At 35.8% G+C, this 26,627-nt stretch overlaps 1 protein-coding gene across 5 annotated transcripts in view; it reads left to right on the top strand.

The window, feature by feature from the left end:
- The window catches only part of CEP162 (centrosomal protein 162), a 144,169-nt gene that overhangs the window by 40,244 nt on the left and 77,298 nt on the right, over window positions 1–26,627 (top strand). For 3 of the 5 annotated variants that reach the window (XM_069065081.1, XM_069065082.1, XM_069065080.1), the window contains 3 exons: window positions 7,880–8,000; window positions 22,248–22,391; window positions 22,815–22,995. In XM_069065081.1, coding sequence (XP_068921182.1) covers window positions 7,880–8,000; window positions 22,248–22,391; window positions 22,815–22,995 — 446 coding nt within the window. Of the gene's footprint in view, window positions 1–7,879; window positions 8,001–22,247; window positions 22,392–22,814; window positions 23,026–26,627 lie in introns of those variants that run through there. The other 2 variants (XM_069065083.1, XM_069065084.1) reach the window with 2 other exon arrangements.

Genomic DNA, 26,627 nt, shown 5'->3' with positions numbered 1-26,627 from the left:
CAGGGGAAACAACTAGAAGCCTGTTTCAGCAGTACAGGTCTGAGGTGATGAGGACCTGTACCAGCAAAATGAGAGTGTCAGAGGAGAGAAGGGGATGTATACAAGAGATGTTAAAGAGTTAAAACAAATAGGCCTTGGCAACAGTTAGATACAGGTAGTGAGAGAGAGTGAGAAGTCAAGGATTATCCCTAGGTTCTTGGTTTAAGTAGCTGGGAGGATTTGAGGGGAAAGATAATGAATTTAGTCTTGGATATGTTGAGTTTAATCTGTGGGACATCCAGTTCAGCATGTCCAATAGGCACTTGGAGATGTGTGTCTGAAGATCAGAAAAGAAATTAGAACTAGATAAGTAAATAGATTTGAAAGTCATTAGCATAGAAGTAACTTTTGAATCCATGGGAGCTGTCTTCCTACATCCTTTCATTATTGACTGTTCTCCTTTCTGGGGGGTCATTTTTTGCAAATTAGCAAGGTATAAGATAAAATCTCAGAGTTGCTTTGATATGTATTTCTCTTTAGCAGTGATTTGCAGCATGTTTTCTTGTTTTGGAAACTTCACATCTTTTGATCACTTATCTTTTTGGTAGTGGTCCTTGATGGTATATAATTTCATTTTATATCTTGAGCATTAAGCATTTATTAGTGATATTTGATGCAAATGTGCCTGTCCTTTATTTCTTTTAAATTGTCATTGATTCTATTCATGAAAAATTACTTTTTTTGGTCTTCTATTATCTCCTCTGTTATTTGGTTAATAAGAATTCTTCTACTAGCTGTAGTTTTGACAGGTATTTGATGGTATTTTTTTTTATGACATAAACTTTTATATTCAGGTTGTATACAGAGGCAGGTAAGTGTCAATGGACTGAGCTGAAACTGAAGTCAGGGAAATTTGAATTCAAATCTGACCTCTGAGAATTGTTCAGTTAGTGACCCAGGTCAAGTCACACCTCTATTTGCTTCTGTTTCCTTATGTATAAAATGGGTATGAATATAATTGCTCCTTATGAGGATAAAATGAGCACTTTTACAAATCTTAAAGTGCTGTGTAAGTGCTAGTTATTATTATTGTTATTTCCATTTGTAGCTTATGGTATAAGATGTTGTACCAAAGCCAATTCCTGCTAGGCTGCTTTTCGGTTTTCCCTGTAGCTCTTACCAAAAAGGGAATGCTTTCTCCACTAATTTATATTTTGGGGTTTATCAAGTACTGGACGACTGTTTTTGATTACTTTTGTTTCCTGCTTATCTAGTCTGTTCATCTGATTTGCTTTTCTGATTTTTAACTAGTATAAAGTAGCTTTAATGACTGTTGCTTTATAATATAGTTTGAGGTATGATAATACTGTGCCTTTAGTCATCCTTTTTCTCATTTTCCTTGAGATTTTGAATCTTTCATTTTTTGAAATAAACTTAATTCTATAAATTGTTTCTTTGGCCGTTCTAAGTTAGGCAGGTGTGGTAATATATATGTAAATTATTTGAGAGGTTGTATTGTGATTTTTTTGTATGCAGGCAAGATGTAACCTTGATCAGTGACAATCTCTTCAGTTATTTAAATTTCTTTTTATTTCTGTTAAGATATTTTTATTAAATTTGAATAAATCTCACGTTTCTTTATAAGTTATTTCCTGTGTGTTATATCCATTTTGTCATATTTTGAATGATATTCCACTTGTCATTTCTTGCTGGGTTTGGTTAGTAATATATAAACATGCTGATGACATTTATTGATTTATTATTATCCTGCTACTTTGCAGACACCATTAATCATATGATGAACAACAGAGAGAAGACAGATTTGCTCAGTTCTCTTTTTTGCTTCTTTATTGGCTAATTAGAATGACCTTTTGCATTAGAAATTATAAAAAAAGAAAATATGTAACAGGACATTGACATGTCAGAGATACGTTAGGAGCTAATGAGGGCTTTTAGCTGTCGTTAGTGAATTCAGGTCACCTGGCACAGATGACTTTCATCCTCAAGTACCGAAGGAACTGGCAGATGGGATTGCTGAGGCACCATCAGTGACATTTAAAGGTCATGAAAAATGGGAGAGGTACCACAGGATTGGAAAAGAACAAATGTTATTCTGATTTTTCAAAAGGGAAGAAAAGAGAATCACACACTATTATCCAGTGAGATTGAGTTTAATTCCTGGCAAAATTGTAGAGCAAATTTTTTTTTTTTTTGCAGAGGGGAAGGTAGGGCAATTGGGGTTAAGTGACTTGCCCAAGGTCACACAGCTAGAGCATGTGTGTGTGTGTGTGTGTGTGTGTGTGTGTGTGTTAAGTGTCTGAGGTCAGATTTGAACTCAGGTCCTCCTGACTCTAGGGCCGGTGCTCTATTCCTTGCGCCACCTAGCCGCCCCTAGAGCAAATTATTAAAGGAATGATTGGCAAACATCTAGAAAGGGAATCAGTTATTACAAAGAGCCAGCATAACTTTGTAAAGATCAGACTAATTTCATTTCCTTTTTTGTTGGGATCACTAAAATAGAAGATAAGAGAATATTGTGAATGTAGTGTACCTAGAGTATAGTAAAGCTTTTGTTAAAATGTTTCATATTATTCTTGGGGAGAACATGAAGAGATATAGATCAGACTAATACAATTAAGTAGATTCTGAAATGGTTAAATGACTAGACTCAAATAGCATTTATTAATAGTGTCAATATTATAATAGGTCTCCAGTGATGTACCCTAGGAATATGTGCTTTTTTTCAGTGACTTGAATAAAAAATATAGATGTCCTGTTCATCATATTTTCAGATGGCATGAAGCTAGAAAGAAGAGTGGTGGATGAATACAGTGGATGACAGATTCAGGATCTGAAAAGATCCTGGAATTGTATGGTTACACACTCGCTTTAGGAAAATAATTTTTTAAACTAAGTGGAGGATAGATTAGAGTGAGGAATGCCTGTGTGAGTGGAATGAAGGGAACATATGTGAGAGTTGCTATAAAGACAGATATGGCAATGTTTGACATCTCACTGTATGTGTGGGTCGGGTGAGAATTAAGACACTGTCATGAATCCAGGTGACTGGAGGGATGATATTCCCCTTGACAGTAATAATAAGAAAGAGTGGTAGATATAGAGTGAGAGATAAAGAGTTCTGATATAGACATTTGGATTTGAGATTCCTGTGGGACATTCAGCTTGAGATGCCTCAGAAGCAATGTGGAAATAGGACTGAAGCTCAGGAGAGAGATTTGCACTGGATATGCAGATCTTAGTGTTATCTTCATAGAGGTGATCATTGAACCTATGGGAGCCAATGGGATCCTGAAGTGAGAGATAAAACAAGGACAGAGCTTTGGGGCATATCTATGGATTACAGGAATGAAGAACTAGCAAAGTGAACTGGAAAGAAATAATCAAAGAGGAGGAGCAGGACATAGCACTCATATCCAAAGAGGAGGGAATATCTAGGATAAGGTGATCAACTGTGTCAAAGGCTACCAAGAGCTCAAGAAGGATGAGAATTGAGAGATCATCAAATTTATCAACTAAGATGTCATTGGTAACTTGAGAAGGAACATTTTCAGTTGAATAATGACATTGGAAACCAAATTGCAGAGAGTTTAGATAAGAGTGAAAGGAGAGGAGTTGAGGAAAGGAGAGATATAGGACAATAGCTAGTGACCACAGTAGATTCAAGGTAGAGGATTATTTTTTTTCTTAATGACAGGGAAAACTTCAGAATGTTCTGGGTCATTAGGAGAAGAACCAGTACATAAAGACTGAAAATTATATTGAGAAAATGATTATGGTTCATTCTTTTGGAGACCATGGGAGAATCTAGCATCAAAAGTACATGTAGCAGGGTTGAATTTGTTAAGGAGAAGGGCCACTCTTCATCAGCAGTTTGAGTGAAGGAGGAGATAGCTGGGGATGCTATCGTTAGGCTGGTGAAATGAGTAGAAGGGGGAAAGATGGAGCTTTTGGTGAATGGCCTCAATTTTTTCAATGAAGTACCAGGTGAGAACTTCAGAGTGTGGAAGGAGGGAGTGGTATGAGAGGCTTGAGAAGATAAAGAGGTTTGGAATAATCCCTATGGTAAGTGGGATGGAAGAACCATTACAGCGAGTTGGAATTGTCTGCCTGCAGTAAGGAATATAGAATTTGTACCTAGTCTGCAGGGTTTTTCTGATTTCCTCCAGCTCATTCAATAGTGAGTGAATAGGAGCTAAGGGGGAAGACAGAGGCAATCTTTCAGGGTTAGGGTTTAGCAAGACATTGACAGTAATAAATTGAAATTAGAGGATAATAGAAGCTATTGCAGATTTGAACTGGTTCACAGAAGGTTCAAGTTTGGGAAGGAAGGAGAATGTAAGCAGAGTATGGTAATGGCTTAGGAAGGTACTGAAAATTGTGGGGATTGGAGATCATGGTGAGGAAGAAGAATTAGGATTAGTAGGAGTAAGGGTAGGGGGAGCTAAGAAGATAAAAGGTTATAATTAGACAGAATTCTTGAATATAGAAGTTGGAACACTTGTGGGTGATGCTATGTATATGCATACTTATGCTTAACTTAAGGTGTGATAGGAGTAAGTCTTAGGAGTTGAATCGTCTGAGGAACTGAGAAGTTAAGGTATTTGGAGGAATATGAGGTGTTGTTAGCCTCAGAGCCAGGGACACCTAGGTGCAAGTTCCACCTCCGACCCATACTGGTTGTGGGCCTCTGGATAAATCACTTAAAACTTTGAACCAAACTCTATAAAATGAAGATAATAAAGCAGCTACCTCAGAGAGCTGTTCTGTAGATCAAATGGCATAACAGATTTAAAGTGCTTTACACAACTTAAAACACTATATAAGTGCTAGCTATTATCATTATAATTATTATTATTATAAAGAGCATAGTTTGTGGGCAGGAATTGGGGTGTAGAGACAGGCTGCGAATTAGGCATTAAATTCATTTGGAAAGGAGGGAGAATGTTCTGGGTGTCAGTAGATGATAGCCATCAGGCTGTTGATCAAGAGATAAGTTTGGACTCTTCTTCCAAGGAAAAGTTGCTGTGTGATAGTGGTAAGGTGGAAATGAGGAAATGGACAGCTGGACGGGGGTGAGAGATCTTTCACAAATCTGAGGTTCATTATCATTGAGATAAGAGCAACCATTGGACTGTTGGGTCCATGTAGATCGTCAGCAGATGAGGAGAGGTCCATGCATATAGGCAGGTGATTAGAAAGTTCAAAGTAGGCCCTCAGCTGTAGGCAGCTAAGTGGATCAATAGAGGAAGTGCTTGGCCTGGAATCAAGAAAACCTGAGTTCAAATTGAGGCTCAGACACTTTAGTAACTGTGAAGCCCTGGGCAAATCACTTAACCTCTGCCTTAATTCACCGTAGAAGGAAATGGCCAACCACTCCAGTATCTTTGCCAAGAAGACCTCATGGACAGTATGTGTCCACAAGGTCACGAAGAGTTAGATGTAACTGAGCTACTGAACAACAACAGCAAAGGCCCTCAATAGGGCAGCCTTGTGCCACACTGTGTTGCTGTGTCCTAGAAGGTATGCAGAAAACGGAAACAGCAGGTGGTATGTTTCTAGCCGACCAGCAAGAGCTGATGTATTCCCAGAGCCTGCCTTGTGACAAGCAAGAACAGGGCCTAATGGAGTTGTGGCTTGGGAACCTCTTAAAGCCCAGACATGATATAGGAAATGGTAGTGTGTCCTAGGGCCCTGGACATCAAGCGCAAACTTTGTTCTTTGTTGTGGTTGTTCTAAAGTTTAAGTACAGAGTTTCTTGATGATTTATACCTGATGTTACTTTATATTCATGTTCTATGAATATGAATTCCCCAAGTTTGTTACATTTGTCCTAATGGATGACCACTGGCCTAGAAATATCCAGGGAATCTACCTGCCTTTTTACCTCAAGGACCTTTGTTTGCACCTATATTTGAAAGACAATAATGTTAGTATTTAAACCTGGGCCAACTGTGGCCAAGGTTTGCTTTTCCTCCCCCTTGTCAGTTTTAATTGCTCACCTAACTAACATAACAGAAGCTTCAGGTATTCCCATTTGCAGACTTTTGTTCATTTATCCAGGGACCAGTTTAGCTAAGTAAGATTTTTTTTTCTCCTTACCTTAATGTCCTCAAATTCCATGAGTAATTACTAATGTTTGAATTTCATAACTGTGCCTAAAATTTCTTAAGAGGAATTTAAGCATAAATAAAGAGGTTGTATGTTTTGATACTGGTAATGGAGGCATTTACTGTTAGAAATGCTTAATAACAAATGTTTCTTTTTCACAATAAAAATGTCAAAGGAGAACTAATTAATTGATTATTTGCTAGTAGTTCTCACGATAGCTATAAGTTCAATTCCCAATTATAATAGGGGTTTAATAGATATTTAACATATACACACGTATACATGTGTGTCTCAAGTAGAGTGCCTAAAAGTATATGTTCACAAAGTCCTAATGTGTATCTGTCATTAGTATCTATTTCTTTTCTCCTCAGTTAATGTAATTTTCCGCCTTACATATGAACACATTTAGGATTCACTTTTCTAGTGATATTTTTCATCAAAATGTAATTGAGTTGGATGTTTGTCTGCAACTCAGTTAAAGTAAGTCATCTTTGCTAGGTTTTTATGCATTTTAACTTTTCTTTTTTCGTAATGTCAGAACTACAAACTTGTATTTTAAAATGTTTTCTCTTTTAGTATGATTAAAAACAATAATCTGAAAACATTAATTACGATAGTTTGAGTTAAGAATGAAACCATCTAATGATTTGGTATGTAATGCTTATATTTTAAAGTACAAGACAGATTTTGAATATTTTGTCAATTAAGAGAGCAATTTTCAAATAACAGTAATGAATGAACAATTTTTGAGTTCTTTCTGTAAATATAGATATAAAAAGAATACTTGAAGAAGCTGTAATTTCTTGGGGTAATACTTGGTAATGGAAACTGCTCTACCGGAGCACATAGCAACGCTTCAGTGATTTAGCTAAGTTTTAGGAGTTGCCTGAGGCAAACAAGATGTTAAGTGGCCACTCAAGGTCCCAGAGTTAGTGTGGGAGACAGTATATAGACCCTTCCTGACTGCAAAAACACCTTCTCCGCTGATATAAATGAGACTTTAAAAAATAGTGATATGGTACGAATGTTTTTTTTTTCTTTTAAAATATACCCTGTAAAAGAGAAAGCTGTTACAATGGAGGGGAAGAGCAGGAAGGTGAAAGAGAATGAGTCAACTTTACTCTCATTGGATTTGGCTTAAGGAGGGAATAACATACACACTCAATTACATAGACAGGAAAGTAGGGGGGAAGGAATAAAGGGAGAGGGATGATAGAAGGGAGGACAGATTGGGGAAGGGGATAGTCAGAAGCAAACACTTTTGAAAAGGGACAGGGTCAAAGGAGAAAATAGAATAAGTAGGGGGCAGGATATGATGGAGGGAAATAGAGTTAGTCTTTCACAGTATGACTGCTATGGAAATGTTTGCATAACTACACATGTATAGCCTATTTTGAATTGCTTGTCTTCCCAGTGGGGGTGGGTGAAGAGGCATGAAGGGATAGAATCTGAAACTCAAAGTTTTAAAAACAAATGTTTAAAAAAAATTGTTGTGACATGCAACCAGGAAATAAGATAGATATATACAGGCAGTGGGGTATAGAAATACATCTTGCCCTACAAGAAAGTAAGGGGGAGATGGGGAGGAAGGGATATAAGAGAGGGCAGACAGGGGAAAGAGGTAATCAGTATGCTTGCCATCTTGGGGTGGGAGGTAGGGTGCAGAGAGGGAGAAAATTTAGAACTTAAGATCTCGTGTAAATGAATGTTGAAAACTAAAAATAAATAAATAAATTCTGAAAGAAAAAAGCACCATACCCTGTTGTTTCAGTCTCTTTCAGATGATTCATTTGGAAACTCAAATAAGACACACAGACATCATAGAAAAAGAGATTTGAAGAAGAAAAATTCAGCACCATGGTGGTTAACAGATGATGATTTTGAAGATGATGGTAAATACTTTCATTTCATTATATAAACTATTTTGACCACAAGGTGTCAGTCAAGACCTTTCTTCTGTTCTGAATTTTTAAAAAATAAATGCAAGTGTTGAAGAAAAGCAGAACACAGTGAGATTTTGTCATTAATGTTCACAGCTGATTTTTTTTCTGCTTTTCCTAAAATTCTATCATATATATGATATATAATTGTGAATGTCTATTTCTTTTTCACGAAGTTTTATCTTGGCATAATTCATGTTTTCTTAAAAATACTTTAAGGAGCCTACCTAACTTCAGGTAGAAGAGATAAGGAATGGCCTTGGGAGTATGTCAAATAATGGAGAAATATGTGTTTTATATATGATCCCAAGTTGCTGTTTTTGGTGGAGCTATGATTTTGTTGGTGTGATTTCCTCTACTGGTTTCAGATTCTAACACAATTTATGATTTGGTGCCATTCCTGTCCATGACTTTCCATAAATTCCCAAGAGCAGAACTTCTTGATCTTTTTTGTATCCTGAAGCCTTTTGTCAGTATCATGACACATAATAACTCTGTGACCATGGACGAGTTATTTAACCTCTGCTTACCTCAGTTTCTTCACCTGTAAAATGGGGATAATATGAAATAATATAATTATCATCACCACCATCATCATCATATTCCTTAAATCTAATGCTCAGTGCATCACTGTTATGGAACTGGGAAGAAAGTGAAATATAGCTGTGTGTTTGTATGACAACATGTTTGCATGCTAAGGTTGATTCAGATTGTGTATCCACACCAACGCCATTCCTTATATCTTTTATCTGAAGTTGTGTACCTTCATTAAAGTACCCAAATGTACCTTTGCTCAGTTATTCTGAAACCTTGAAAGGTTGTATGGGGGTTAATAGGGAGAACAGAGTTGGAGGTGGTGTAATATAATGTCTTGGCATTGTTCAGGATACATCTTTATTGGATCATCTGGGAACTGATCATGTGGTAGATGTAGGAAGAGCTTAGAGGCTTGGTGAGTTGCTAAAATCTCTTATAAAAAGGCTTGAGCAAGCATTTATTTAAGGGGCAATAATGCCAAGTACTAAGGCTAGGGATCAGAATTTCAGATGAAGTAAGAGAGTCATGGCCTGCCTTGAAACATTTACTGTGTACAATATGATCCTTGTCCTTGGGAAGAGAATATTGTACCCTAGGAGTGACAGGAATAAATATAAGATAATCAGATCTATTTGATAAATATACAAGTCTTTACAAATTTTATAATAAGAGGAAAACTTTTGCAGTACAGTGATTGCTTTGAAAAATTTTGAGAGTAAGTCATGGGGATATTTGTAGATAATCAAAAAGGAAAAAATTTGAAAGAAAAGATCAAATTCTAGGAATCTTACAGAGAGCAGTAAGCTACCTACAACAAGAATGTAAGCTATTAAAATGAGCTATTGAAGGATATAAGTTCACTGGGGAGGAAGAGGAATAAGAATGTAATCAGGAGGTCTGGACAGTTTATGTTATCAGATAGCCATTAACAAACATCAGCTGTTACAAGAAGAACACCAGGCATTACAGGAGAATTGTCAGAGCCATAAGCATAAATAAGGTCATTTTTATAATGATCTAGGAACACGTGACACATAGTGAACTTATTGACTGAGACTCTGCAAAGCCTTATTGAATAGGTATGAAAGATTAGTGCCTTAAGGAAAGTTAGGCATGCAGGAGGTCCTAAGAAGAATGGGTCACTTTGGTCTCACAAGATGCAGGTCTAGGGATCCTTCATTGAGAGAGAGAACCTAAGCAGGGTTCTCTGAAATTCTCTCAAGGAAAAGAGGAAATATGTGAGAAGCCTTTCCAGGGTAACTGAGACTACAAATTTATTAGATTGTAAAGCAAGGGACTGGAATATCCTAGGAATTAGATGTTGCAAAGCAAATTTAAATACAGATTTATTAATACCTTAAGAGCCTTCTGAGATTCAAGAGCATGGAAAAAAGAGCAAGATTTTGTGTAAGAACTTATCTTATAAATGTGAGATATATGCACAAGAGATTAGAGGCTATGGAATTCAGTGGAGTGTGTAAAGAAGCAAGAGATGGGATAGAGTTCCCAAATTGAATTGTTGAGGGGAAACTGGAGTATTTATGCTCTAGATTTTTAAAATGGGACCATCAAAAGCACAATAATTCAGACAGTTTTATCTACAGGGCAGTGGAATTGGCCAGAGAAATAAATTGGGGTTGTTGAACTGCTTTTGAAACTGGGAGAGGGAGAGGAAAAGTGGGGATTGCCATCATTTAGTAATGTATTATGGATGATGTATATTAACATGCTAGTTGCATTAATATAGGAATTGGTAGGAATTGTCTGGATTTTGGATGACTTCTATGGGCAAGCTGTTTACCAGGTGAGTTGGTGAAAAATGTGCCATTTTTGATACAGACTAGGATCTGGCAGCTCCAGTCGTGACATAACATGGAAGCACAAATAAATACAGGGAGTATAGAAAATGAGTAGCTATGGTATATGTCTCAGACCATCCTCAAATAAAGAGGAGGGTGGATAAATGCCAGAAAGCAAAAGAAGTTTTCTAATGAACAACCAAACATTGGATGAGACAGAGAGGAGCCCTTGGCTAACACCAGAAAGGAGTTTTCCTGAGGATTTTTTCATTAAGAGACACGGAGGGTGGTTGGTATCCAGCTTAGTGACAGATGAGGTGATAGTAGAGGAATCTTGTTTGTGGGTAATACTTTTTCTGAGGAGATATCACTGATACAAGGCAAAAGACTATTGAATCTGGGCCAGGTAGCTAGGTGTGTATTCCCAAGGGAGGGAGGGAACTGAGTAAAAGAAGCCAGGGCTTTCACTTCCAGAGGCATAGTAGCTTTTCTTGGAAAACATCAAGCAGCTGCCATCCACAATCATCTGGGCAAGTGAGAATCCCTAAAAGAGGAGATTTGTGTTGGTGTATGGAGAAATGGACCTGAATAGAATGGGAATCACACCTGGTTAGAGCCCCCAAATATTCCATTCACAGATTTAGGGGATGCAGGTAAGATTTAGAGGATGTAGGATCATAAATTTAAAGATAGATGGAACTTCAGAGGTCACAGAATTTAGCTTTCTTGTTTTATATATAAGGAAACTGAGGCTCAGATAAATTAACTTGTATAAGGTCACACAATAAGTGTCAGAGCTAGAATTAGAGCTGAAGTCCTCTTCCATATCCAGCACTCCTAGGCTTAAGCAGTTGTCCTTTTTTTGTGCCTAAGGAAGAGTACCTGTATGTGGTCATTTGTCAGCTAAATAGAGAAGTTTATAGTTTGCAAAAACCTAGTAGTGAAACTTTGTTTATATATGTGTCTTAGCTGAAAGAAAGACTGCCCTCTGTACCCTCTGGGAGGGGTACTGTGGCACAGGTCCCTAGAGACAGCATCCTGCACCACACACACATGGAAATGATGAGTGGAGAATAAGCTGGGAAAAACTGAGAAAAGGGCATTCTGTCTTCTTGGGACTCATACTACTTGATTTTTTTTTTTGTCTTTTGGAGGTGGGAAGGCCGGGCAATTGGGGTTAAGTGACTTGCCCAAGGTCACACTGCTAGTAAGTGTTAGGTGTCTGAGGCCTGATTTGAACTCAGGTCCTCCTGACTCCAGGGCTGGTGCTCTAGTCACTGCGCCACCTAGCCGCCCAAAGGATTGTCTTTCTTTTCTTTTTGTTTTTCTTTCTATTTTTCTTTTGACTTATACTACTTGAATTGGGATACTTAAGGTGGGAATCACAGCCTGGTGCCGTTGTTACCTCTCTTGTGCTTTGCCTCTCCATGTTGGATCCTGGGTTTTGTTGCTTATAGAGGAATTATCATTGGAATCCTGGATCTTCGAGTTTCACAAAGCACTATGGAAACCCACTGGGCAATAAAAGGAGGCAATAAAAGGAGAGGCCCTATTTTACTGGACTAATTAAACAAAAGGTGGAGTGACTAAGGACCAAATTGGTCAAACATTGAGACAGAAAGAAGGCCTGTGCAAAAGGCTGATCCAAATATATGTTGTGGAATCTATCAACAATGAACTGTGCACAATTTGTATAAAGGGCATCAAAGAAAAAGCAGAGGGTCTCTCATTTAAAGCTTATACACTACCTTAGTATCCTGAATTTGGATCAGCCTTTAGCACAGGGCTTCTTTGTGCCTCTAATATAGGGTATCCTGTGGACATCTTAAATTCAACCTATGTCTGTGGGGAATCCCTCTTCCATTTGGACCTTGCACAGGACAGTTTCCATAAAAATGCTAAGCACCTTTGGTGAACATCTGTTGCCCTTTTTTTATGCATCAAAGTTATCTCTATTTAACAACAGATGGTAAGGTATCTTTGATGGTGCCATATATTTATGTGTATACATATGTTAAAATAATGGGCATGTATACCATGTGTGTATATGTGGCTCTGTCAGAGTTATATGTGTGTACACATGTGTATACAGTATTTATACCTATATATAGGCATGCATAAACATATATAAAACATATATGCACTCATACTTATAGGAAGTACCTTATTAGAGGAAAGCCTTGAAGAAAACATTTATCAGATCTTTTTTATCATTGTCTTAGGTATTATTTTGTTTGATATATGTATATGTGTATACATACATCTATATGGTATTTATGGAATGAGTGTGGATTAGAGATATGTGACTGTTATTTTAGTAGAGTATAAATGATTTTTATCACTGTTGAATTCAAGAAGTGAATTGTAGGATATACATTATTTTTTTTCTTGTTTTTAATATATTAACAGATTGTTTATGTGTGTATATATGGATTTTAAACTTGTGTTGCTGTGTATTACAATATATTCAGAAAGCTCAGAAATGAATCATTATACAATTGTAATACTTGTAGTGTATGTTTTGAAATATCAATTGAATAAAAGAAAAATATCCATAGAAGTTATGGATACATAGAAACATCTCCTTACATACTGATGGATAAAACTAGGATGGATAGTAAACAGCAAAACGCAGACAATAAGTCGATGAGGATTTTTTAATGACAGAATCTGTTTTACTGACTGTGGCACAATTGCATTTGTACATTTACAATCCCCAGTGTATACAAGGCACCAGTATGTGGCACAAATAGGGGAAGAGTATCTAGACTAGACCCGTTATAAATAGAGCCAGTACGTGATAAAGGCAGTGCAGTTTTGAAGGTGTTGAGGAATCCATGCCCAAGAAAACCTGAAAGAAGGAAGGATGAAGATAATGACTGCTTTGAAAAACAACAACAAAAACAAAGATAGGTCAGATGAGGGGGAAAGGATCGGTATGTACAAAAAATATTTAGTGTAGCACTTTTCTTATATCAGAACTGAAAACAAAGTGGATGCTCACCAAATGAATAAATTGTGGTAGAGGAATATAAAATGGGGAGGGGTAAACTAGATGGTCCCTTCCACTTCTAGTCAATGTGCCTATGTATCTAAAGTATACGAACCTTAAAGTGTTATATAATTGTCAGCTTTTATTTATCCAAGCATATCACATTAGAAATGCTTCAGCAGAGAGGCCTGCTGCACAGCACTATCTTAGAGGGGGAAGAATGTTTAATTTGAAATTTGGTTCCAGTGGAGTTACTAATTAGCAGCATGGCCTTGGGCAAGCCACCTTACCTTTCTATACCTCAGTTATCTCATCTATAAAATATGAGGATTAGCTGAAAGAGCTTTGTGATGCCTTCTGTCATTCACATCCTCTGATTCTGTGTACCTCAGATAGCTCAAAATATCCTCATCTGGTCCATTTGTAGCACTGCTTCCTGAAGAAGAAGCCTATCTCTATGGCATTGAGAGTCAGTACTCCTTTGTTTTTGGCTTGCTGCATCCCGTTGGAACAGTCTTTTGACCTATACTTAGTTTGAACTCTCAACAGGTATTTGGTTATTCATTCCAATACTGTGCTCATGTTCTATGAATAAAATAAGCCATTTTGAAAAGTCTGGGAGTTTTCCTTTTCCTTAAAGTAGCAAGTATAAAAAATTTGACACCCATACCCTTACAGAAACTAGGGGAAAGTAACTACTGTTGAATAGCACTTTAGTAAGGTGTTCATTTATTACTTGTTGCTAAATTAAAAAAAAAAAACTTGGTAACATTGGTAGTATAGTTAGATTAACTTTTGTGTGTCATCGCAGATTTTAAATAGACTCGTAAAAATAACCTGTGTATAGAGCACTAGCCAAGTGAAATTAGAAATTTTAGATACAATGGTGTATTTTATTTATAAACATTAGGATATTTAAAAGCATTTTAACTATTGTGGAGTATAGAGATGTCCAACTTTTAAGAGTAGAAAACATACTGAAATTAGTTTGTGGGTCTTTTTTCTTTTTTCTGTCTTTGTATTGAGTGTTAGGTCCTTGTTTATTTCATAAGTAGAAAATGTATAGTGTTTACTTTTATTTATTGAGATAAGTTGTTGGGATTTTTTGGGGGCATAACATAAAAATTCCTTTTAAAATGTTGAATAGCTTTCATTTATAAATAGTCTCCCAGCCCATTTCTCTTCCTGTACACCCAGTAGTTAATTTTTGGAGTGTTTAATTACCTTTTCTGCTAGAGTTGCATAAGACCCTTATTGAAAAAATAAATCAGGGATGATTATTCTTATTACAGGAGACTTCTTGGATTTCTAAAAGTAAGCCCTAAAAACTTCAATATTTCTTTTTTTTTTTTTTTGCCTTTTTGGAGGGCAATTGGTGTTAAGTAACTTGCCCAAGGTTATATGGTTAGTATTTTTGTGTGTACTCACTGCGCCACCTAGCCACCCCTAAATAATATTTCTTAATATATTTAAAATGTGATTTTTTTTCTAAAAATATTTCATCTGAAGAGTTTTGAAGGAATTTAACTCTTGTGTAGAGTAACATTGAGCCATATTTAATAGGTCTATTCTCATTAGGATGATTAGATAATTTTGAACTTGAAAAAAGCTGAATAATATAGATGATAACTTACATAAAGGTATGATGATTAGTAGAAACTAATGGCATTCTGTAAGATTCCTGGGAATGCCTTATGGAAACATCTTTCTCTTAGTTTCTGAATCTTGTCCTTGAAAATATTGATATACATTCATTTCAGATGTCTTCCTGATAGATACCTGCTACTTAAATAGTAGTTTTCTTTTCTTTTTTCTTGTCAGAGTGGGAGAAGGAGTAATTGCAGTACATAATCACAATTCCCAGTAACATAGCTTGTTTGGGTTTTTGGGCCATACAAGGAATAAATAAAGGCACTGGATGTCTCATAAGGGGTGATAAGGGTGGGGGCATGAACTAAATGTAAATTCGTCACATTTCTGCCTGCATGTACCTTTTTTCTTTTCCTTGCTGTGTTCTGAACTCAGCTATGCAGAAATAAAGACATAGGAAATGGTTTGGATATGTGAACAGTATACTACAAGGATGTGCCATATACCAATAAATGTATCAAAACTGTCTGTTCTGATGATTACGGACTGTATTGCTATTAAATCACCATACAAAGCCTTGCAAGCACTCTGCAAAGACACCATCTTATAAAGTTGTGGGTGAGCTTAAGAGCAAAGAAGGCTCCATTAAGAGATGTTTAATAAAGATTCTGCAAGATAAAAAAATTTGTTGCTATATTCAGACAGGGTACACGAGCATCCCATTTTAACTTTTTTTTTTTAAAGAGGCCCTCTATAAATGGGATTCTTGCGTTGCTGACTGAAAGAAACCTCAAGTTAAACCCACTAAGAAATACCTTGGCTAAACTCTGAGACTTCTGTTTAAAGTATATGCATGTATATATATGTACTATACATATGTTTATACATGTATGCATATATATTTGTGTATACATATATGCACATGTGTGTTGGGCAACCAAGAGAAAGTTTTATCTTCAGGGACAATCAATTCTAATGGCTCAGTATTGGTATTTTTCCTTGAGGAACTAGAGAATAAATTGTATTCTTATACAGGAGAAGGGAAGAATATGAGTCATTCTTTCAAAAAGAAACAGAGGTAAGCCGGGTATGTATCATACAAGTACACCAAACAAATGAGACACTTAGAAGGTGAACAAGTATAGTAAATAAGAATGGACTAAGCAACATAATCTTATGCTTCTAGGAAAAGGCAAGGGTATTTTTTAAAACTTAATTTTTGAAACTAATAAGAAATTAGAGAACATAATGGGTCTGAAAGAGCTCAGGGAGTAAAGAGTCAGAAAGATGAAAGGGTGGCAAGCAAGGGTAGCCAAGACACCCTGAGAAAAAACACTTTAACATAATGCTTAAGAAATGCTTCGTTCATTTATTCGAAGCAGGAAGAATTAAATTAGTGAGTGTATCACAGGTTAAATTCCATGTTGCCTCATAACTGAAGGAGTATTTTGGGTTTGGGGAAGAACAGAAGAAAGTTGCTTGGACTGCAGGAAGTGAGGAAGGAGAATCAGGGGAGGTGATACAACTTGATTTCAGGAAGAAAAGAAGTGATTTTATCTCTCTTTATTTCTATTTCTGGGACTCTGGGAAAGTAAGAGCACTGAGTGTGGAGGGGTGAATGAGGAGCAGGAGTCAGATGCCACCAGAGGCAGGAAAAGATTTGAGAGATATCAAGATATATTCCCCTGAAGGTAGGGAGATATGACACAAGCTTTACTTTGGGTTGTCTTTTGAGAGAGACAGATAAGCAGAATGTTATTGCACTCATGTGTGAGCTGTACAGAGGAGGGAGCAAGGGTTGTCTTTAAAAATTCTAATGCTGTGTGAGGAACATACAGAGAGTAAAAACTAGAATGTGTACACAGAAGTTATCTTCTACATCATTAAAAGGGCTCAAAAGAGTAAATATAGGGATGAAATAAAATAACATTCCTTTGAAAAAAGCCCCACAAATGAATGTAACACAAGATATTAGATGGTGGGATGTGACAGGGAAGATTTAAAGCTACAATTCACCTGGACCGAATGCTAACTGGGGAAAAGAGGGAGGTTATTAAAGAAAATGTGAATGGATTAAATTCTTCAACAAAACAAAAGAGAATGGTAAAATAGGATTTTTAATTATTGCATAATTAAAATTTTCCCTCAAAATGTTTGACCTTTTTAATTCTTAGCCATAAATTTTTTGTTTTCTCAGAGTCCCTCCAACATTGAATTTTTCCATCTTTGCCAAATTGGTTGGTGTGAATTGATAACTCTCAGATATTTTAATTTGCATTTCATGACCAATTTTGAACACTTTTTTGGATTGTCATTGACAGTCTTGTCTCTTCTTTTGAAAATTATTCATATTCTTTGAACACTTGTCAGGTATTAACTCTTAATTTTATAGATTTGTTTAAGTTACTGTTAGATTTTGGATATCAGACTTCATCAGAGATGTTTAATGAAAAGATTTTTCCCAGTCTTTATGCTTTCTTTTCTAACTGCATTGATTTTACTTGTTTAAATTTTTATTTTTATATAATCATGTTCCTCTGTTTTGTCTTTTATGATATTATCTGTGCCAATACCAAAAAAAGAATATTGAGGTTTATTGTTAAACATAAAGCATGTCTATTTCTTTTTAATTTTTCCCAAGATAGTCATAGTAATGATATGTATATATTGAAATGGGGCGGGGGAGAAAAAAAAAACATTTTGACCAGCATTAATTTTAATTTAATGTTATATTCTGGCCACAGCATTATTTATTTTTATTTGGCTAATTTCTGCATCCACAAACTGAATAAATACAATAAACACACACACACACACGCACGCACACACACATGCTAGGTGGCACAGTGGATAAAACACTGGGCTTAGAATCAGAAAGATTCATCTCCATGAGCTCAAATCTGACTTCAGACACTTACTATGTGACCATGAGCAAGTCATTTAACCTAACTCTTTGCCTCAGTTCCTCATCTGTAAAATGAAATGGAGAAGGAAATAGCAAAGCACTCCAGTATCTTTGCCAAGTAACCCAAATGGGGTCACAAAAAGTATGACATAATAGAAAACCAAAACTACACATATGTGTAATTTAAAATTAAAGATACTACACTTCTTAGCTATAAAAGAAACATTTGATTTGGTAATGCAAAATACTGCTTTTGAGGAACTCCACCAAAGTTTCTCTCTCTCATATGACAAAATTACACGTAATTCCTTTGAATGATATAGCAGGAGATAACATTCTTCAGCTCTTTGACTTTGAATATAAAGCAAGAGTTAGAGTGAAAGATAAGCAAAGTTCTAAGACATACTTCTCACCATTGGACAGAGGGTTAATGTACTGAAAGTCTAGAATTCTGCTCATACTCAGTGTGTTAATTTGTTTTGCTTGGCTGTGCATATTTGTTACTAGGGAAGGATTGCTTCTACTGGGGTTGGGGAGAGGATGGTATTTTGGAAAGTAGTGATGGATATACAACAAAGTGTGAACAGAACTTTTTTCAGTCATAGGAGAAAACAATTTTTTAGGAGATATAAACAGAATAGGTGTGTGTTTATATCTTATGTTTATTTTTTCACAATTATAAGTAAACAAAAATTTTTTAACATTTGTTTTAAAATTTTGAGTTCCAAATTCTCTCTCTCCCTCTTATTTTGTGGTTGATTTTGTTTCAGTTGTACTCACAAGGCATTTCTAGCAGGAAAAATATTGCATATGAATTACTATTATTTTTCATTTAATTTGTTTCTTTTTAATAGTCTCATCAGATGCTTTAAGTATAATGATACTTATCAATTAGTTAAGTTTAAAAGGATGCAGGACATCAAATTTTCTGTTTCAAAAAATATAAATCCCGGTCAACTTGATAGAATTTGTAATTACATACAAATTTACATTCTAGAACTAAGCTTAGTTTTAAGCAAAAAGGAGGATATATATTACAGTTTTAACCATTGAAAGAGTAGGATCATCAATAATTATTTCCAATAAAGGAAATCAGTGTCTTTTTACTTCCTTTTGAATTCTGTAGTTAAAGCTGAGACAAAAAAAATACTCCGGTGGGTCTGTGATCTCATTATGTGAATGGCCTCTTCAGTATTATAGATCACAGACCTTCCATGCCTACCCATCCTGTGTCACTATAAATTTGCTGCAGGGAGGTGTCTTCTTATCTGTTTCTTAACATTCTGTGGAAACTATTAGAACATGTGGCCTGTTCATCAGTTATCTCATGCTCAGACTAGTCCATCTTTTATTTTGGTTCCAGATTTCTCGAATGGCATCCTTTATAACTCTTCTTTGAATTTCTTCTCTTGTAAAATGTTGCTACCTGCTCTCACACATCATGAGCCTCCCCGTTGCAAACAGTCTTAGGCCAGCAGTGTTAGCATAGTGCCTGGCACATAATAGGCTCTTAATAAATGCTTATTGACTGACTTATTAATGACTAAGTATGTTTACCTGTTTTATTTCTTCTATAACATTAGAAGTTAGAGCATTGAACTTTTTTTTCTAGATCTTTCAGAGAGACTTATACAACTTTAACATATGTAAGAGAGAAACCTAGCATTAATGGAAAGCCTTGAAGGTATCTTTTTGTTTTACCAAAGCAGTTGCATTTTTATAGTCAAAAAATGCATGTGTGTTTGTGTTTTCCAACCTTTTAGTCAGTTATGTGATTTTGCAAAGCTTTCAGCTATAACAGCATTATTTGTCAAAACCTGTTTGTTCTTTTGTTATACCTTCATCAAGGATGTTCTTGATACATTGTAGATTATCATCATGAAACTGTTTAGAGATATATGAACAGACATATGGGTATACAGTTCCTGATACTCTTTTGACCACCTTTTTATGTTAGTGAAAATAAGATCAGAATTTTTTCCCATGCCTTTGGTATCTTTCCTTCCTGCAGATACCTTGACAATTAATATCCTTAAACTTTTGTTGCCTCTAATGTGTATCTCCACTATGGATGCTTTTATATTTTTTTAACTAAAAATATTTGTTTTTATTAAAAATACATGAACCATCTCATTTTACAGACACTAACTACAGTATATCATCTGTGACTTTAAAGGCATTTTGAATGGCATAAACACCAGGTTATTTTAATGTCTGTTAGCTAGTGAGCTATTCTTTCTGCAAACATTATTAAAATTTAAAATATTTAACCTCTTTCAAAGACTACAGATTCTGATAACATTTTTAATTTTTAAAATAATTTTAATTTGCTTTCTTTAATTTTATAAAATAATTCAGTACTTTAGCATCTTTTAGATTATCAGAGAATTATAGAATTTAGGGTTGGATGGAACCCCAGTAGCCACAAAAATCTAAGCCATATCAGACAAAGAACCACCCCCTACTACAATAATTTACAACAAGAACTCATTCAAGTCTTTGCTTGAAAATTTTATGGATGCTTTTTTAAAAATATAGCTACTTTTCTCATCTTTTTTTCCTTCAGCTCCTTTTCTAATTTCCCCTTAAAGCATGACTGATGATAAAATTCAACTGTTTGATTTTCATTGTCTTCGACATTGAAGAGAATTTGTTATTTAAAAAAAATTTTGTAGGTCTCTTTTTATGTTTGATAATCTTCCACTTTTATCCATAAATGCCAGGTAGAAGTTGAAAAGAGATCAATTTAGTGTTAATGTCAGGAAAAACTTTTCTGACAATTAGAGCTGGCCAGAGGTTGAATCTTCTTCCTTGAGAGGTGCTAGGTCCTTCCCCTCCTTGGAGGGCTTCAAAAAGAGGCCTGATGACCACTTGTCTCCTATGGCATAGTGGAGATTTCCTCAGGTATGGGCTGGAGTAGACAGTTGCTGTGGTCCCTTCCAACCCTCAAGTTCACTAGTTCTGTGACAGCTTAACTGTCTCTCACTAAGCTTCCTTGCTTCTCATAATTTTGAGATAATACTGTTTATAAATCTTGTGTTATATAGAATCATATGTGTACATATAGGTATGTGTATATGTGTATCAACATGTGTGTACATATATGTATGTATATAACATATATTTCTATATAACAAAACATACAATCATCTCTCTAACCTTTGGTTATGATATTTCTTCTCTTGGCAAATATTTGTGACTGAGATAGTTTCTAGGCTCTTCCTCTTATGTCAGTTGATTTATATTAAAATTTTTTAAGAAGTTGTAATAAGTTTTCATTAGAGAATGAGTATATAGAGAAAAATGGTATCTTTAAAAATATTTTCCACATCTGTTCTTGATGTGACATTTCCACTGATAAAAGATATATTTTGTTCTGTAATAGTCCTTTATTATAAATAATATTTATCATATGATTTACTTCTGGCTTCTTTCTATATTAGTTTATAATCCCAAAGACCATTGAGCACGATTGATTTAAGTCTAACCCAAGCTCTTTCAAGATAAAAAGTGCAAGTACAAGAGGTCAGGGTAGAAAGTCTTTCCTAAACTGTCATAGCATATTGATTAAATGCTTTTAATGTAGTAAATCAGAAGCATTCATTCTAAAAATGAAATATATGTGTATATATATCTACACATACACACAGATATATAGTAAGTATAGGGGATATCATAGTAAATGTTTGGGTTTCCTAAGTATAGAAATGTATACTGGACTTTCTCATTACTGTGGGTATTTCCTTCAATGATTCAGTTTGTAACCTTGCAGTATGTTCTCATACTTGGCTTCTTCCTTCTAAAAGTACTTCATAGAAGATCTACCCAGTGCCTTGGAAATTTTCCCTTTAGGGTCTTCTAATGTTTTGTGGATACCATCATAGCATTCTATGTGTTATTCTTCTTTCTTGCTACATAATTGACCCAACTGCTTTTCCAGTTATATATTTCCCAAGTGTCTTTTACACAACTTTTATATAACCAGTATTCTTTGATAATTGCTAATGCCTGCTTATGTTTACCATGAGTCCCAGAAAGAACACCATTACCTGTTGTTTTACCTGTGATTTTGACTCTTTGGAGATTGTGATTTTCCATGCTACATGACTAGAAATCATGAACCAGCATACTAAAATTATTTTTTCAATAGAATCTTTAAAAGAAGCTGTATTTTGAGTGAGTAATGAAATTATGTACTTAGACTTTTTTCTTAGTGAATTTTGATGGAGTATTATATAACTGCTGTGCTAGATTGCATGCTTTTTCATGGCTTCAACACAAAATTTTATTGTAGTAATTCTTTATTAAGATACTCCATTTTGCCCTAAAGCATTTTCTAAAGATAATTATTCAACTGCCTTTATCCTTATTTCTAGGAGCACTTGGAACAAATGTAAACTTTTTGAAATCACAAAACGTTTCCCGGCCTGGTGTTGAGATGGAAGAAGTTACTGGCAAGGTACACCTCCGCAAGAGCAGTGGGACTTCTGTGATAAGCAGAGACAGTTTAGAAACAAACGGTAAGAGAAAAGGGCTTTTTGGGGGGGGGGGGGGGGCACAAGGGTTTGGAGGTATGGGTTTGAAATCAATTAACTAAAGTTATTAAAACTACATTTACATTTTGAAGAACGGATTGATCTGGGAATATTTAGGAACCTCTTTCTCTGGAGGGCGTTGATTGAATGAGCTATTTGTCTAAAATAATTTAGTAAACTTCCTTGAAGCTTTAGATCTCCTCCGTGGAGCCCTTATGCCCCAATATGTCATTTTAAAAAATTTCTCATCTATGATACTGTGAGGGAGATAGAGAATGGAGAAGAGAAGAAAATTAGGTTAAAAGAGTCTTGGTTATTTTCACAGTTTTTATAACTTTTTTTTATGTGGGTATTTATTAGTGAAGTAAATTTACTGGAAATGTTGCTGAATATTTCTTTCCGATTTAGATTCAGTTGTTGCTTCTGGGCCTAATCTCGGCGCTTTGGGCTTGGATACCTTAGAAGAACAGGAAGAGAAGGAAAGATTTTTCGCCGCGCTCGAGAGAGGCCTGACATCAACCATTGATTATTCAAGGCTAAATAAGGAGCTGGACTCTCGTGAGTCTACACAATTGAGAGACTTACTCGGGTAACGTCAGAACGTGTCCACGGACAAGACGTAAATGTATTATTTTTGCAATCGATCACTGAGGATAGGTACATAATTTCAAGTTTGAAAAACAGAAGTTAGATCATTACTCCGTTCTTTGCCAAATATATCAAGGATTCTTCTTGTCTGTAAGTGGCCTGGCCTGTATAACTGGAGAAGCATTAGAAAGGTTTTCCTGCTCTACCTACCTCTCCCCCTCATCTGAAATTCCACTCGTTAAAGTGGAGTTACTCATTCCCTAGAGTAAAGTATTCTTCCTTATTCTAGAGGACTCTTTACTTGAAGAAAATATGGTAGAGAATGACGTTAAGTCACTAAAACATTATTGTGAATTAGTTTATCAGATTTCTCTCACTTTCCATTGTGAGAGACAACACAGAGTCCCTGGGTTTCATTATAATAGCAATGAACAATCCAAAAAGAAGCCAGAAAAAGAAAGTGGTATTTAAGGTGGGGAATATAATAGTGTTTCTTATACTGCTAACCACTCAGAGGATATTGAAAAAGATTTTCAGAAGGCAAAGAAAACAGTTTTAGAGGAGGTACCATCGTTTAATTCAGTAACTAAATTTGATGAAATGTAACTATGTCATAATGTATTGGAAATCATTTATGTGAACATCTGTCACTCTCAGTTTTATGAGAAAGAAGCAAATGATCTAAAATCAAGATAATTTCTAGGAACTTTAAAGAATATGCATAAATGGGGCGGCCAGGTAGCACAGCGAGTAAGAGCACCGGCCTCAGAGTCGGGATGACCTGGGATCAAATCCGAGCTCAGACACTTTGCACCCACCCAGAAACACCTGGCTGTGTAACCTTGAGCAAGTTACTTAACCCCAATTGCTTAGGGGCGGCCAGGTGGCTCAGTGAGTAAGAGAACCAGCCCCAGAGTCGGGATGACCTGGGATCAAATCCAGGCTCTGATACTTAGCACCACACCCAGAAATAACTGGCCATGTAACCTTGAGCAAGTTACTTAACCCCAATTGCTTTAAAAAAAAAAAAGAATATGCATACACTTCAGATTGTAGGGTATATATCTCCTGAGCTTAATACCTGTATAGACTATTGTTGGATATCATCTATAAACTGAAAAGGCAGTTTGGTGTCATGGATAGAGTTCTGGACCTGGTCTTAGGAAAAACTAGCTTCAGATTCCATTTCTGACACTACTCACTAGAAGTTTTTTTTCTACTTTATAGGTTTTTCAAAAGCCATGGTGCTATTGAAATTCTTATGCTCCTTTTGGTGTGTTTTATATCTATCCTAGAAAAATCTGGCATCAGCTTTAAATTTATTAAAATTTCAGGTATGTTACATTAGTACTGTAAGAAATACAGATATTACCAGGAAATCAAGTCCATAGTACAGTCAATGAAAACACAGACAATAGTTAATATAGCAAATAATCAATACTGTAAATAACTCAGTTTTTAATAAACTGGAAATGAAATGTTCTTGCTTGGTATTCATGAAGAAGTATACATTTGACAGTACCAAGAATTCTGGTTTCTATTGTAATATCTCCCCTCAAATAATTATTTTCCATCAAAAATAGAAATTTAATTTTGTTTAGGATTGAAAAAATAGAAATAATATCATTATATATTAGAACACACTGTTTTAGATACGAGATACATTTAAGCTAAAAACACAGTACTCTTAACCTGAATAAGAAGAAATGTAACATTACTGTTTGGGATTTTGGTTTGGTTTGGTTTTATTTTATTTTTAAACAAAATTGAAGAGAATGGCCAGAAAAAATGTAAATCCTTACCAAAATATTACCATTTTATTTTTTTTCTCTGACATTATAAAATTGTGGTAGGGATGACAAAATTAATGAAGGAAAATTAGTGGAGAGATGGTGAGATCTTAGGAAAAAAGGTAAGAAATAGGAGACCGGCTGTACTGTAATGAGTGATTCTGGTTCAGACTATATTGATATTGCTACTGCCCTTTTGTCTGCCTGGAATCTTGCATCCTGGGAAATTCAACTCTCCATGTACTTGAGAAAGAGAATTGAATGGCTGTCATAAACAAAAGTGACAGATACTGTTTCATGGGGTACACTATATTTGATATAACTAGACCCTCACTAAAATCCTTTTGCCTTTTTAATGGATCTTTGATTTTTGGCCCATGTTCAGCTTTCACCCTAGATGGAACTTGGCATATAAGGTATAAATAACCTTGAGTAGTTCCCCAGGTCTCTGACCTGGGCTTTCATCTTTTCTTCCTCCATACTCTTTCACTTGGTCATCTCTTCGTCTTTCATAGATTCAATTATCATTTCTATGCTTATGATATTCAGATCTACTTATCTAACCCTAACCTCTCAGCTAACCTCCAATTGCTTAATAGACATTGCTCATTGGACGTCCTATAGACGTCTTAAACTCATCGTATCTAAAACTGGATTCATTATCTTTCTTCCCAAACCTTCATGCCTCTCAAGGGCACCGACATCCTCTCAGTCCTCCAATCTCAGTGTCACCTTCAGTACTACACTTTCTCCAACCCCACCCCCCACCATCCAATCTATTGCCAGAGCCTTATGATTTTACCTTCATAACATCTCTCATATAGACCCACTTCTCTCCTCTGACACTGCCACGATTGTGGTGCAGGCCCTTATCACCTTACTTCTGGACAATAGCCTCCTGGTGAGTCAGCCTGCCTCAAGTCTCTCCCCACTTCAGACCATCTTCCTGTCTGTCAGAATGATCTTCCTCAAGTGCAGACCTGACCGTGCAACACAATGTATTCCAGTATTTCCTCATATGGGATAGTGAAGTGGCACTGAGCCAGGAGTCAGGAAGTTCAAATATCACCTCAGACAGTTACTAGCTGTGTGACCTTGGACAAGTCACTTAACCCTCTTTGCCTCAGTTCCTCTTCTATAAAATGAGCTGGAGAAGGAAATGGCAAACCATTCCATTATCTTTGTCAAGAAAACCCAAATGGGATCATAAAGAGTCAGACAGAATTGAAAATGACTAAACAATAAGAAATTTCCCTGTAACTTACGGGATCATATATCAGATCCTTTATTTGGTGTTCTATACTCTTCATAACTTGGCCCCCTCCTACCTTTCCAGTCTTCTCACACCTCTCACACACATACCTCTCACATACCCTTAGATCTAGTAACATAGTCCTCTTTACCCTTCCTCAAATAAAACACTCCATCTCCCTACTCTGGGCATTTTATTTTCACTGGATGTCCCCCATGCTTGGAATGTTCTCCCTCCTCAACTCAGCCTCCTGGATTCCATGGCTTTTTTCAAGTCCTAACTAAAATCCCAACTACTACAGGAAGTCTTTTACAATTCTTCTTAACTTTAGTGCTCACCCTCCTTCCCGTTCATTATTTTTTTTTTTTGCTGGATATAGCTTGTTTATAACTATTTTTTTTGTATGTTACCTCCCCCATTATATTGTGAAAGTAAGGACTGTCTTTTTGCTCTCTTTGTATCCCCAGTGCTTAGCACAGTACCTGGCATATATTAGACACTTAATAAATGTTCATTGACTGACTGATATCTGTCCACATTATTATCCAAACATTTATTAAGCACTTTCGCTGTTCTAAGTGTTGACTGGCA

The sequence above is a fragment of the Petaurus breviceps genome, unplaced genomic scaffold (assembly GCF_028583685.1).
Source record: "Petaurus breviceps papuanus isolate PSGF00001 unplaced genomic scaffold, PetGlider_PUasm1.0 90667, whole genome shotgun sequence".
Taxonomy (NCBI): domain Eukaryota; kingdom Metazoa; phylum Chordata; class Mammalia; order Diprotodontia; family Petauridae; genus Petaurus; species Petaurus breviceps.
This window is presented reverse-complemented; position numbering and strand designations above follow the sequence as displayed.